The sequence below is a fragment of the Mustelus asterias genome, chromosome 23 (assembly GCF_964213995.1).
Source record: "Mustelus asterias chromosome 23, sMusAst1.hap1.1, whole genome shotgun sequence".
In the NCBI taxonomy this organism is placed as follows: domain Eukaryota; kingdom Metazoa; phylum Chordata; class Chondrichthyes; order Carcharhiniformes; family Triakidae; genus Mustelus; species Mustelus asterias.
In genome coordinates, this window is record NC_135823.1 from 13,993,675 (window position 1) to 14,009,002 (window position 15,328).

Sequence of the window (15,328 nt, forward strand, 5' to 3'; positions counted from 1 at the left end):
ACTAGTAATCTAAAGGTCTAGGCTAATGTTCTGAGGAGCTCTGAGTTCAAATCCCACCATGGCAGCTGATGGAATTTAAAATTGAATTAATAAATAAGGAATATAAAGCTAATCCCAGTAATGGTGACCATGCCAATTAACATCAGATGTTGTAAAAATCCATCCTGTTTACTAATGTCCTTTAGGGAAGGAAATCTGCCATTTTTACCCTGTCTGGCCTACGCGTGACTCCAGACCCACGGCAACATATTTGTCTTTTAACTGCCCTCTGAAATGATGAAGCCACCCACTCAGTTCAAGAGTGGTTAGGGATGGGCAACAAATGCTGACTTTGCCCATGAAGCCTACATCCCATGAAAGAATAAAGGGGAAAAAATTGAGAGTTGTCTTTGCATTATTTTATGTTGTGATCATTTGCGTTGTGTTGCATTAAAGGATTTGATAATGGACAAACAATGGCTAGTATTTAAAGAAAGACATAATCTACAACAGATATATTCCTCTAAGACGCGGAAAACTCAACAGGAAAGTTATATCAATCATGGCTAACAAAACAAATTAAAGATTGCATTGGATCAAAAGAAGTGGCTTATAAGGTTGCCAGAAAAAGTGATAAGCCTGAGTATTGGGAGAAATTTAGAATCCAGCAAAGGACAAGAAACTGATAACGTAAGGGAAAAGAGAATGAGTGCAAATTGGTGATGGACATAAAGGCATATTGTAAAAGATGTAGACCATTTGGGACTGAGATGAGGAAAAATTTCTTCATTTAGGATATTGAACTGCGTACTCAAGAAATATATAGATACGTTTTTAGATTTCAATGGCATCAAATGGTATGGGGAGAAAGCAGGAAAATGGCACTGAGATAGAGGACCAATCATGATCTTATTGAATGGCGTAGCAGACTCAAAGGGCTGAATGGGCTACTCCTGCTCCTAGTTTCTATGTTTCTTTAGCAATGTGAAAAAGACAAGATCAGCAATGACAAATGTGGGACCAAGCTAAATGAATAGGCTGGAACATAAAAAATGGAATATAACGTAAATAAGAGTAAAGTTATCCACTTTGGTAGGAAAAAAACAGAAAGGCAGAGTATTTCTTAAAACAGCGAGAGGTTGGTATGTCTTGACGTCCAAAGAGGCCTGAGAGTCTTTGTTCATGAGTCATCAAAAGTTAGCATGTAGGTGCAACAAACAATTATTATTATTTATTTATTTGTCACAAGTAGGCTTACATTTACACTGCAATGAAGTTACTCTGAAACTCCCCTAGTCGCCATACTCCGGTGCCTGTTTGGGTACACTGAGGGAGAATTTAGCATGGTCAGTTCACCTAACCTGCACATCTTTGGACTGTGGGAAGAAACTGGCGCACCCGGAGGAAATCCACGCAGACAGAGGGAACGTGCAAACTCCACACAGACAGTGACCCAAGCCGGGAATCGAACCGGGTCCCTAGCAGCGGTGCTAACCACTGTGTCGCCCTTAGGAAGGCAGATAGATAGTATGTTGGGTTTTCATCGCAAGGGGATTTGTGTACAGGAGGAAAGATGTCTTGCTGCAATTGTACAAAGCCTTGGTGAAACCTCGCCTGGAGTATTTTGAACATTTTGGTTTTCTATAAGGAAGGATATATTTGTCATAGAGGGAGTGCAATAGGTTCACCAGACTAATCATTGGGATAACGGAATTGTCTTTAGACGGGAGATTGAAGAAACTGAGCCTGTATTCTCTGAAGTTTCGAAGAATCCAAGTTGACCTCATTGAAACCTACCGAACTCTTACAAGGCGTGACAGGTAGATACAGAAATGATATTTCTCTTGGCTGGTGAGTCTGAACCAGGAGACAGTCTCCGGATAAGGGGCAGGTCATTTAGGACTGAGATGAGGAGGAATTTCTTTACTCAGAGGCTGGTGAATCTTTGTAATTCTCTACCCAAAAGGGCTGTGGAAGCTCAGTTACTGAGTAAGTTCAAGATGGAAATTGATAGATGTCTTGCTGCAATGATATAGATTGATACACTTCTGAATGCTAGTTACATCAAGGAATGTGTGGAGAGTGGGGAAAAATGGTAGAGATAGATGATCAGCTGTGGTCTTTGAATTATGGAACAGATTTGATGGGCCAAATGGCCTACTCCTGCTCCTGTGTTCCTATTTCTTATGGATTTTATGTAACCCTCAGTTGACCCTTATGAATAGTTCATAAGCAATTTACAAGAAAAGACCCCCTACTTATCCAGCAAACTACCGACCTATTTTGCTTACTAGTGTTTACTGTAAATTACTGGAACACCTCATTGATATTTAGCTAGAGATATCTTGAAGAGCAGAATACCCTTATTGAAGACCAGCATGACTTTTGTAGAGTTTGAAAGCTTGATGAACACAATCACAGCTCATTCTTACTATCCACAATCTGACCTCAATCATACCACCATAGGGCTTTCGTATATCACATGCAAAGCTACTGGACAAACTAGATTATTATGGAGCCCAAGGAAATGCAATAGATTGGAATATTTCTTACAAAAGGCAACAGAGTCATAATGATTGGGGTCGTCTCAAACTAGAAATCCATTTTAAGGCCATAAGACCTTAAGATGTAGGAGCAGAAGCAGTCCATTCAGCCCATAGAGTCTGCTCTGCCATTCAATGATCTGATGTGGTCATCCTCAACTCCACTTTCCTGTCTTATCCCCCTAACCTTGATTCCCTTACTAATTAAAAATCTGTCTATCTTAGCCTTGAACATACTTAACAACCCAGTCTCTGCAGTCCTCTGTGGTAAAGAATGCCATAGATTCACTACCCTTTGAGAGAAGAAATTCTTCCTCCTCTCTGCCTTATTATCCCAGTAGGGGAAACATCTACCCTGTCAAGCCTCCCTGAGAATCCTATATGTCCGAATAAGGTCACTTCTCATCCTTCTAAACCCCAATGAGTACATGCTCAACCTCTCCTCCAAAGAATATCCCTCCATATTCTGGATCAACCTAGTGAACCATTTCTGGACTGCTTCCAATGCCAGGATATCTTTCCTTAGATAAGGGGACCAAAACTGTTCACAGTATCCCAGGTATAGTCAGTGCTCTGATGAAGGGTCATCCAAACTCTTCTCTTGCCACAGATGCTGTCAGACCTGTTGAGATTTTCCAGCATTTTCTATTTTTGTTTCAGATTCCAGCACCCACAGTAATTTGCTTTTATTATAACCTTGGAGTTTCTGATGTTTAACTTAGTGCCTATCTCCTCAAGCTCTCTATGTAGAACCTCTTTGCTTGTTCTTCCTATGTCATTGGTACCTACAAGGACCATAACAGGACGCTCCCCCATGGCAAATTCCTGTCCAGTGCAGAGCAGATGTTGTGAGCCCTAGCAGCAGGCAGGTAACACAGTCATTTGGACCCTGGTTCTTGGCTGCAGAGAACAGTATCAATCCCCCTCACTATACTGTCCCCTATTACTGCTACATTCTTTTGTGCTTCTCCCAATTGAATGGCTTCCTGTATATTGGGGCCATGGCCAGTCAGCACACACACACACACACCCCATACACACACCCCATACACACACCCCATACACACACCCCATACACACACCCCATACACACACCCCACACACACACGCACCCCACACACACACGCACCCCACACACACACACACCCCACACACCCCACACACACACACACCCCACACACACACACACCCCACACACACACACACACCCCACACACACACACACCCCACACACACACACACACCCCACACACACACACACACACCCCACACACACACACACACCCCACACACACACACACACCCCACACACACACCCCATACTCACACCCCACACACACACGCACCCCACACACACACGCACCCCACACACACACACACACCCCACACACACACACACACCCCACACACACACACACACCCCACACACACACACACACCCCACACACACACACACACACCCCACACACACACACACACACCCCACACACACACACACACCCCACACACACACACACACCCCACACACACACACACCCCACACACCCCACACACACATACACACCCCACACACACACACACACCCCACACACACACAACCTGCGCGCCTCTCACGCGCGCACATGCTGCAACCTTAATTCAGCAGTTCTGTCATCCTTAAATGTCACCATGTTGTGATGATGTGGAGATGCCGGCGTTGGACTGAGGTAGGCACAGTAAGAAGTCTCACAACACTAGGTTAAAGTCCAACAGGTTTATTTGGTAGCACAAGCTTTCGGAGCTCTGCTCCTTCATCAGGTGACTCACCAAATAAACCTGTTGGGCTTTAACCTGGTGTTGCGAGATTACTTACTGTACCATGCTGTGCACCGTTTAAAGCTCCGGGTGCACTCAGTTTATTTCCCTTATCTTAACTGTTCTATTTTGGACTACTTGGCCGTGCTATATTGTGCCCTAACTTTCCCCTATTCAAGATGCAAATGTTTCACACACTACTCCTCGCACTGACCACTTACTCACCAATCACCATACTTGTGACCTCATGGTTGTCTTTTTGTTCCACCGCTTCTGCACCACAGCAGCTGCAATACTCACCAAATACTCACTTTCCCTCCTGCAGCAGGGCAAGACCACTTTCTGAAAGGTGAAAACATTGGAAAGCAAGAGAGTACCTCTCTCCCCTCTCTCCAAATTTCCAGATATACTCACTCGGACTGTGTCGCACTCAGGATGTGGCCTCTCCCATTTCTCGTGCGACCACTTACTGATTGTGTGCTTAAAACAGGCCTTTTCTTATGAGGCTTGCCCCTAGGTGCTGCTGTGGGCCCACACTTGTTTTTTTCATGAATGACAACCAGAATGGAATACAAAGTCCCGTTAGACTCATTGAAGATTACTCTTAATCATCTGCTGTTTCAGTAATGGCTAAGAGCCATTACTGAAACAGCAGATGAGAGCCTTCAGGAAGATCTGAATAATCTCATCAAATGGGCAAATATATGGTGAAGGAAATTCAAGGTAGAGTAATATACTGTTAAGCGAATCAACGATATTCAATGTCCATTAGTACCCAACTACACAATGCATGATTCCTCTTTTGAAGTTACTAAAGAATGCTGTCACATAGGAATCCACCATTCAAAATAATTTAAAACATCGTGCACAAAGTCAACAAGCAGTGTCCAAGGCATCCAGGGTGCTTGCTATTGTGAAATGGAATTTCTGTCACTTCAGAGACAGTGAAGGAAATACTGCACCAGACTCTAGTCAGGCCATACTTTGAGTATGGAGCTTTGAACCCATATACTACTTCAAAACATTACCCTCCTTGAGAAAGTTCAGTGCTGGGGACCTCACAACTGCTCGCAAAGTGTTTCCAGTGTGTCTCAGTTGGTCATGTTGCTTGGCAGGCACAGGCTCTAGAACCAAAGAAAGGTCACCAGGTTGACATGCTTCTATACAAATTTGAATGGGTAATTAAATATTACTGAACAGTGTATCAAGCCCTAAAGTGACTGAGCTCAAAGAGTTCACAACCAATAGCTCCAACTGTACCCATCCCAGTGAGCTTCCTTTACTATCTCTTCTTTTCCCCAATAACGATTAAGGACTGAAGCAACCTTCCATAAACCTTAATCTCCATGCCCTCTAAGGACTCATTTGAAGAAAATGGATTGAACATTTTATAATTAATGTGGTTATTGATTGCACTCATTATTCAAATTCTGTAAAAATTCCCTGATGGAAGACTATGAAGGGAAACCTTACAAAGTGCCGATAAAGAGTCTGTTTCATTTTTTTTATCTTCAAAGTGGATGATTTCTCATTTGCCTGTATTGGAATCCGTTTACCATTGTTTCATCCATTCACTTAATCGAAGGTTTGTTAAGCAGCACCTTCCAAACCCACGAACACTACCACCTAGGAGGACTAGAGCAGCAGATATCTGGGAACACCACCACTTGGAAGTTCCCTTCTAAGCTATTCACTATCCTGACTTGGAAATATGTCACTGTTCCTTCAGTGTCACTGGGTCAAAATCCTGGAACTCCCTCCCTTAACAGCACTGTGGCTGTACCTAGACCACATGAACTGCAGCAGTTCAAGACGGCAGCTCATCACCACCTACAGATGGGCAGTAAATGCTAATCGAGCCAGCGCCACCCACATCCAGTAAATAAATTTTTTAAAAATATGTATTTGCAATTTTGTGCCCACTATTAACACTGCTTGCAATGAAATTTTACAGATAGCCAGTACCATTTCCTTGCTTCTACAAGAAAGAACTTGCAAGTATTTAATGCCTGCTACACAACTCTGATACTGTGTTTAATTAGTAATTAATTAATTAATTGTTATTAATTTTTTATTAGAAGAAAGTCCAGATAATAATTTGGTGCAAAAAATGACACTGGTATTTATTTTACAAGACGAGTAATCTATTGTAATAAGAATGTTCCAAAAATTGGATAATTGGTTTTGCCCCTTCCAGTGTTTGGGGCTTTCCATGAATTGCATACTAGATGGCATTTTGTCCATCACAGATGAAAGTATCTGATGTGAAGTAGCAAGGGTGTTTCTCAAAACTTTCTCAGGTTTAAGATTCAGAGAGGCTTCCTAAAATGTTTCTTCATTTCATGTTTTGTGTAGGATGAATATAGGAATTCAATGCCTGCTTCTAGCTTCCAGCAACAGAAATTGCGTGTCTGTGAAATCTGTTCTGCATACCTGGGTCTTCATGACAATGATCGCCGGCTTGCGGATCACTTTGGGGGAAAACTGCACTTGGGGTTCATTCAAATCCGGGAGAAATTAGATCACCTGAAGGTAATTTTGAGATTATTTATGTTAGGAAGAGTTAAAATGTAGAATTATATTTTTGGGACATACATTTATAAAGTTACTTTTTTTTAACATATCCAACCAATTATCTATTTTAGTCAAATGTAATTAATGTAGGCAGAAATCATTTACTATGATGCTTTGAGGAAATTTCAGTATGGTGTGTTTGTTATAAAGTGTTATGCATTTTTAGGGAATGCTTTTGGATTCTCATTTCCTCCTCCATTTGCAATTATAGAAAATCGTTGCAGAGAAACAAGAAAAGAGAAATCAAGAGCGCTTAAAGAGGAGAGAAGAAAGGGAAAAAGAAGAAAGGATGAAACGGAAGTATGTTAATTTGCATATGCAGCGCTAAATTTAGACGTGGAAATCCTTTTTGATCAAGGCTGTTGTGATAGAAACTGAACATGAGAAGCATTTTTAAATGCTGTTCACTTGATCCAGTGCTATTTGTACATCTTGACTATTAATCATAACCTGAAATATAGTTTCTAAGCTGAAATGCAAAATTTTAATCTAGCATAGTTCCATAATTAAACTCTTCAATACTGTTTTGCAGGTCCAGGTCTCGTAGCAGGGATCGCAAGAGGTATGTTTATTGCATGGTGAAATAGCATTAAGGAATCAGGTTTCTTTGTTCAGATTTTTTGGGGGGGGGGAAAGTGTTGAGGGGGGTTGGCATTTTTGAAGAATTAATGACTTCTCAACCTTTACTTTTGCCCTTCTGCACAGAAGTCTTTAGACATTCATTTCAAGTGTCAACTGTAGCTGAGCTGTTAGCGCACTTGCCTCTGAATCAGAAGGTATGTGTTTAAATCCTGTCAGGACATGAACACAGCAATCTAGACTGACACTCCTCTGCAGCACTGAACAAGTGGTGCATTGCCAGAGGTGCCAATATTCGGATGAAACGTTGAACTATCTGCTCTATGGGGTAGACGAGAAGGATCTCATGGCACTCATTTGAAGAAGAGCAAGTATTATGACCCAGGCCAGAAACTCCAAGGTGTTTTGTGAAGTTAGCCTAGACTCTTAAGTTTTACATTTGAATTTGGCATTTAAAGATAAATACTGATAGAAAATGGATACAAGTTTCTCTCCGGGTTTCTTCATTGGAAAGTGTATTTTTTGATATGAACCTTGCACTTTCTTGAGAGTTCATTTTTAAAATGGAATAGGCTAGTAATAAAGTATAATGTGTGCAATAATGTCTGTGCACAAAAACATGACCCAAAATGCTTTTTCACCATTTTCATCTGAACTAAAATGTATCATGTCTGAGTTGTAAATTGTATATTTCATAATGGAATTGCATTTGGTCATTGAATTATCTTTTAATGTGTATGTTTAAGCTTTTGGCTTCACAACTTCAATCTGTCTCAAAACGTGGAGGTTCAGCTAGATATTTTGTTCTCAGCAATCACGTGTTCTTCTGAGCGTGTTTTGCAGAATTTCTGAGCATGCAATCTACACATTGGGCAACACTAGGAAATTGAAAGTAGAAAAACAGGTTTACTAGTTTTTGCACTATTACACTGAAATTTGAATCATGGATGGCAGGACAATAGGAAGCTTAGAGGAATACATGGATCGTTAGGTAATTATTTACAGATCCCTGAAGGTGGCAGAGCTGGTGTATAGGATGGTTAAGAAGGCATATGGGACACTTGCTTTCATTAGTCGTGGCATAGAATATAAGAGCAAGGAGGTAATGTTGGAGTTGTACAGAACATTGATTGGGCCACAGCTGGAGCACTGTGTGCCATTCTGGTCACCTCACTATCGGAAGGATATGATCCCACTGGAGGGGGTACAGAGGAGACTCACCAGGATGTTGCCTGGGATGGGAGCATTTGAACTACAAGGCAAGACTCAATAAGATTGGCTTGTTTTCTTTAGAGCAGAGAAGGCTGAGGGGGGGGACATGATTGATTATATAAGATTGAGGGGTATGGACAGGGTGAGTAGGGAGCAGCTGTTCCCCCTGGTTGAGGGGTCAATCTTGAGGGGGGATATTTTTAAGATAAGGGGCAGGAGATTCAGAAGGGATTTCAGAAAAAAATTCTGAGGGTGGTGAGAATCAGGAATGCTTGGGGACATAAGGAAGGCCGGAAACCTTACAACCTTTAAGAAGTATTTGGGTGAGCAGTTGAAACATTATAACATTCAAGGATATGGGACAAGTGCTGGAAAATGTGATTAGTGCAGCTATAATGATAGTTATTGTCGATGCAGACTCGATAGGCTGAAGGGCTTTTCCTCCACTGTATCACTGTGACTCTGATTAAAGCTGGCCTTTCAAACAGGAAAGCTGGTGTGCCTGATATTTGTTTTGTGTAAAAAATCATTAAAGGTGATAGCAGCTAAGATGAGACTCATGTAAAACCTGGTTTCAAGTTCAGTGCTCTTCCACTTCAGTTATTTTACCAGAAGAAATAGGAGCAGAGTAGGCCATGCAGCCCCTCGAGCCAGCTCTGCTATGCAGTAACATCTTGACTGACTCTTGACCTCACCTTGACTTTCCTGCCTGAACCCAATATCCCTTGATTTCTTTCGAGTTCAATCTTTGCCATGAATATTCTCCATGACCACAGTTTGGGGTAAACCATTCAAAAACCAACTAGGTGAAGACATTTCTCCTCATCCCTGCTGAAATGATCCCCTAATTCTAGACTCTCCAGACACTCGATGTCCTTTCAGAATCTTGTACGGTGAAATGAATCATCTCTCATGCTAGTGAGCCCAAGAAAGTACAGGCCAATTTTATGCAACCTTTCATCAGACACCCTCCTCATCCCAGGAAGCAATCTAATGAATCTTTGTTGCCCTTCCAAGGCAAGTATTTTTTTCTTCTGAAATTGTGCACAATTCTTCAGGTATGATCTCATCAAAACCCTGTACAATAGCAGCAAGATCTCCTTACTCTTGCACTCCTTGCAATAAAAGCCACTATACAATTAGCCTTCCTAATTACTTGCTGTACCTGCATGATAATTCTCTGTGTTTTTTGTACAAGAACACCCAAATCCCTCTGAGCACCAGCATACAATAATTTATCACTTATCTTAAAATTAATACACCCAGGAACAGTTGAAGGGATATCTCCCCATCCTACTACTACCTAGAATTATGTACTACTACCTACCTACTACTTGGTTAACTAATACTGAAAAAAATGTTTGCAGATCAAGATCACGTGATCACAGGCGAAAACGCTCGGGTTCCCCCAGTCACGAGCGGCGTAAATCAAGATCCAGATCCAGAGATCGAGACAGGCGCCGAAGGCACAGGTCCCGTTCACATAGCCGCAGCAGAGGACATTGTCGAAGTTCAAGAGACAAAAGCAGGGAACGGAGTTCAAAGCATAAGTAAGATTGGTGAAATTTTTGAATTAAACTAAATTTCTGGAATATCATTATAAATCAGTATGATAGTAATTTAGTAATTCCAATGTTGGGGCTGCAGTGGTTATCATGTTTTTTAAGACTGAGTACGATCTGTACAGACAGGTACAGGTTCATTCAAATTGATTTCTATTGCCGAAATGGACATTAGGAGGAGTCTGTATGCAGTGATCCTGAACTGGCTGTATCTGTAAAATGTTGACAAAATTGTTTATCTGATTTAAGTCATAGAAAGACTGATCAGTTTGATCATCTTTAATAATGTATGATGCATTGTATTATCCAGTTGGAGATTTGTAACTCTTGCAGTGCTTCAGCTATTCCACTACTATCCATTCTCCTAGAATTGTAAAGCAGTCTTTCAAAATCAACTTCCTTTCCCCTGAGGGGGGGAAAGATTATAGTGATGGTTTTGATGTATTGTCATACATATTTGAGTGTCTTTTTTAACGTTACCTACGAGATATGTAACTGCAGAAATATGGGTAAAATTTTAACACCACAAGCACAAGTCATTTTTAATTGAAAAGGTTGTTGTGATTGAGAAATGTTTTGTGATTAGCTGTATTTTCCATGAGTCTCTAAACATTATTTCCGCACAAAATTAACCCTTTCAAAATGGCAGACTTGTTGATGCTTGTGCAAAAATGCTTGAATGCATCATTATAACTTGACAACTGGTAGTTTTTAAAAAAGGGACAAGCCAAGTAATACTTACAGCAAGCAAATGTTTTTATAAAGTGATTAGAGTTGACCTAACTCATTTATCTCTGCTTCATTTATCAAACTCTTCAATGCAAGCTGCCTATGGTCCACAATGTGCTTTGATGTTTACATTCCATTGAACGGTATCTTCTTTTATAAGGCATAGACTTGCAGTTCTTCCCACGTGTTGCACTGTCATCCTTAGAAGATACTCAGGACACAGTTGAGCCCATGTGCCAATTTTAGGATTTAACCCTGGCCTTACACACATGAAGAGGCCAGTTTTTGTTTCAGGTCAGCGATGGGAGATAGTGGAGTTAATATGGGGAAATGAGTGGGAATGGAGGCAAATAGGGTAAAAATGGCAAAGAAACAAAAAAGCCACACAAGGAAGGTGAAGATTAGAAAAACAGGAGGGTAAAAAAGAGATGGCAAAGGGAATGAGAGAAGTGGGAGTGGCAAAAGTCAGGGAAAATTGATGAAAGAGGTGGTGTTGGGAGAAAAGAATGGAAGAGAGATCGAGAAAGGGAGCAGGAGCAGAAGGGGGGGATACAGTAAACAGGTGATATATACAGAGGTAGAAAGTGTGATTGGAGAGGAACAAAAGGAAAGACGGGAGACAGGAGAGGAATAAGGAAGAAACATGGGAGTGATTTCAACCTATAATCACTGCTCCTCATGTAGTTTTAACACTTAAACTAATGCTCTGTAATCAGACTCAGGTATTCATTATTCTGTAGGGCCTCATCACTAATTGCACTGCACAAAGGATCAATATTCACATTGTCAAGGTCCTAAGAAGTTCAAACAAGAAATAGCACTTAGGCTGAGAGAGCAAGTCAGTTATTTGATGCTCTGCAATGTCTCTCAATGGATTTTTTTCTATATTTTGTGGCAGTAGTGGGGAGGGGCTTCCACATTTTTGAAGTGCATTGGAGGGGTACAATTTCTTGAGATTGCTTTCAATTTTTAATGTTGAATTAACAGTGCAGATACACTTAACTGCTGCAGTACCTTAAACCCAGGACCACTTGCTGTTTTTAATGTATAATAGATAATTATATCAATGTGGAGAGTAGCTTTATTATATTCTGCATGGAGTTAAAAACAAATAAAAACACAATTTTTACTTTAAAGAAATCTTGACCATTCCCTCTGTCAAACCTATCTTCCCCGATTTGTACTTTTTACATTTTCTATTTTTATTTCTAATTTTAACGTTGGTGTCTTTGCCTAAACCATTCCAATATATTCTATCTCTTCTAACCTTTCTGTCCTGATGTGTAAACTTAGTTGATGAATCTTAGCAGACATCTGAAGGTGAGTGAGGAAGGCATCAAAGCCGAATCAGATAAATTAATGAACGTACACATGCACTTTCAGCAATGGTTCCTTGATAATGATCAAAATAGAAATCCTGGGTAACTTTTTAATCTCTTAGCCCAGAAGCACTAAGGCAGTTGCTAATTTGCATCAGATTTCAATCTGGCGTCTTCCTGTGCAGGTGTATACCATACCTGTTGGAGATTTTGCCTTGCGGGTCGTTGTGGAAGCTGATTTGCTGGAGGTTTGTATTAAATAAAAGTGTTGTTTTTCAAGGTCTTCAAGGGATCGATCTCCTAGGGAAAAATCAAGAGATAAGGATCGAAAGGAGAAGAGTTCTTCAGAAAGAAAACATGAGAGTACAAATGGAAAGTCAGAATTAAATACAGCAAGTCCTGAAGAAAGGGAGGCTGGTGAAATCTGAATTATTGACTGAACCAAAATAGTTAATGTAAAACTGTAAATCTGAAAACATTCTTTACGGCCGCCTTTGAATTTTCCCATGTTTATGATTTCTGCCATTTAAACCTTCATTTTGGCAGAGAAAATATTAGATTTTTGTAGCTGTAGATATACACTTGTTTTCCAGTAGTGTTACAACTTTTCTTCTAATACAGTTTATTTATAAATATTAAAATAAGTGAGAGCATATGTTTTTTTTAAAATAAAGGTTATCTTTTGAACTAGCATGGAAGAAAGCAACTTTAAGCTTTCCCAAGTACAGTATCTGTCTAGTGATTCAGCAATTTGATCTCTACTCTCTAACAACAGAATAAATTCATGTCTGCCGAATGGGATCTGTGGTCTGTGTAACTGGGTACCTAGCTACATAGGGGGTTGACTACAGTGGGAGTTCTCCCACTTATTTAATGCAACTTCAGCAGAAGAGATGTGGAAACAACCTAAACAGCATTTAGGCTGTGTCTCAAGGCTTATTTGGCCCTTCTATCAAAGTTACAACAGGCGAGAGGGGGACAAAAACCCTGCGAATTTTCACCAGAATTTTTTTTTCCCACTTGAAGAGAAACCTCTGAATTTTGTGGAACTAACATTTTCAATCTGAAATCTAATTGGCATGTCATGATTCTGGGCATTTGTCTGAATCTGCAAATTATGTTGCAGTAAGGGCTGCAATGGAGTTGAATATAAATAGTGAATTTGTTTTGAGGTGCAATTTGTGTTATGAAAAATTTAGTCAATTTTTGTCAGGTGTGTAATTCTTGAGGAAAAATAACTTCCAATGAAACAATTATCATCTGAAGCTGCAAACTTTCAGAAGAATTTTGGTTGAAGTCAGTAGTTATCACCAGATTCTCCTTTTACACCACCATTTTGCACCGCTTTGAGGTTGTTTCTGGTGAGTATTGAGACAAGAGTGGTAATGTTAGGTTCTCATGGACACAGGTTGGGAGCAGCTAAACTTGGGCGACTGTATTAGCTGGACTTCACACCGTATCGCATTTAACTCTAGCCTGGTTCAAAGCCACATCTTGAAGTGCCCTTTGGTTCATTGACACCTCATAAATTTATTTGGAATTCTTTTATTATGAAAGAAGCTGCACTTCTATCTACACCCTTCTAAAATTAAAAGTTAGCCCATCAGGAGTATGGCTCCAAATAATCCACAGCAAAATGCAGCTTGGAACAGGGGCCTGCTAGCAGTGTATAATCCTTTACTTGTACCCGTGCCAAATGGCAGTAAATGTGATTTGTACCACCTGCAAAAGCCATTATTCAAAATGAATTTATGGAAGTATAAAAGTGGAGAGTTTAACCTAATCCAACAAAGCTTTATGTTTCTACTGCTCGCAAATCTTTTCATTGGTTCATGCTTAAGATCAGGGGTAACAGCCATAGAATTCCTGATACTGACTCTAGTGTACTGTTTATGGTAGCAACTTCAGAAACCTGTAGGATTTCCTTAACAGGTTTTACTGATAGTTTTAACAAAGTCTTACTGCGGCAAATATCAGTTTTAACATGCTACCAACTCTGTTTTTTTTAAAAAAGCTTCTGTTAATTGACCTTTTCTATAAATGAGGTTTTGTTTTTGGATTTATGTTTGACAAGTTACACGATAGAATTGATTTGGTTAGTGAAAGTAAATTAAGAAATACCAGCTCTCACAGGACTGTGAATTAAGCATCGCTAAAACCTTTATGCAATTTATTTTCATTTTACATTTTTCAAAAATTACAAGGAGGGTGAAATGAGTTTCTTTCCACCAGCTTGTCCTTTGTACTCGTCAATAAAAACATTCCAATTGCATTTTACAAAAGTCAGACAATGAAGAAAAACTGTTCTGTGTCATTTTTAAATCTTACAGTCCCTTGATGAAAAAGTGTTCTCTTCAATAAAGGGAAATTGTTAGAATTACATCATTATTTTCTTCAATCTTACAAATATTTTGGAAACTGTTGGCCATTACTTGAAGAATGCTATTCAAAAGTAGTGTCATGCTTTCTGTAACACTGTGGACATTGCTTTTTAAATTGTTTCAGGATGCAGAGCAGAGACTTTAGTAATAATAGCAGAAAATGTTGAAAAATCTCAGCTGGTCTGACAGCATCTGTGGAGAGAGAATAGAGCCAATGTTTCGAGTCTGGGTGACCCTTCACCACGACCTTAATCCTTGTTTTCCTGTGCGTACTTGTTTTCAAAATTTGGATCTGATATATAAAGTGCACCAATTTTCTTCTTATCGCTTTCTTGGTTCAATTTTTCCAAACCTAGCAGAGACCGGTTCATAACAAATGATCTGAATCTCGTGGAGCAAAAGTTGGCACACTTTCATTTGAGATTTGCCAGGTGTTTGTTTCAGCACCAGTTGTAAATGCTGCAGGTTTACTGTGGGTCGCTGTTTGAAAGGAGTGTTTAATGGAATTAAAACACTCGTGCCACTTGCCCAGGTTCAGAAATAAAGTCTTAAGTGCTGGCTGTGACTTCCCTTTGAATTCATGTTCTTGGAAGTTAGTCAGGTGACAAAGTGCATTACAATAGGACTTGTCACCCAGGTTACTGAGTTTACTATGG

The 15,328-nt window shown here is 40.1% G+C and overlaps 1 protein-coding gene across 3 annotated transcripts in view; it reads left to right on the forward strand.

The window, feature by feature from the left end:
• The window catches only part of luc7l (LUC7-like (S. cerevisiae)), a 48,675-nt gene extending 33,680 nt beyond the window's left edge, over positions 1 to 14,995 (forward strand). For all 3 annotated transcript variants that reach the window (XM_078240016.1, XM_078240014.1, XM_078240017.1), the window contains 5 exons: positions 6,672 to 6,848; positions 7,102 to 7,190; positions 7,423 to 7,452; positions 10,049 to 10,231; positions 12,572 to 14,995. In XM_078240016.1, the coding sequence (XP_078096142.1) occupies positions 6,672 to 6,848; positions 7,102 to 7,190; positions 7,423 to 7,452; positions 10,049 to 10,231; positions 12,572 to 12,719 (627 nt within the window). In that variant the 3' untranslated portion in view covers positions 12,720 to 14,995. The remainder of the gene's footprint in view (positions 1 to 6,671; positions 6,849 to 7,101; positions 7,191 to 7,422; positions 7,453 to 10,048; positions 10,232 to 12,571) is intronic.
• The last annotated feature ends 333 nt before the right edge of the window (positions 14,996 to 15,328 follow it).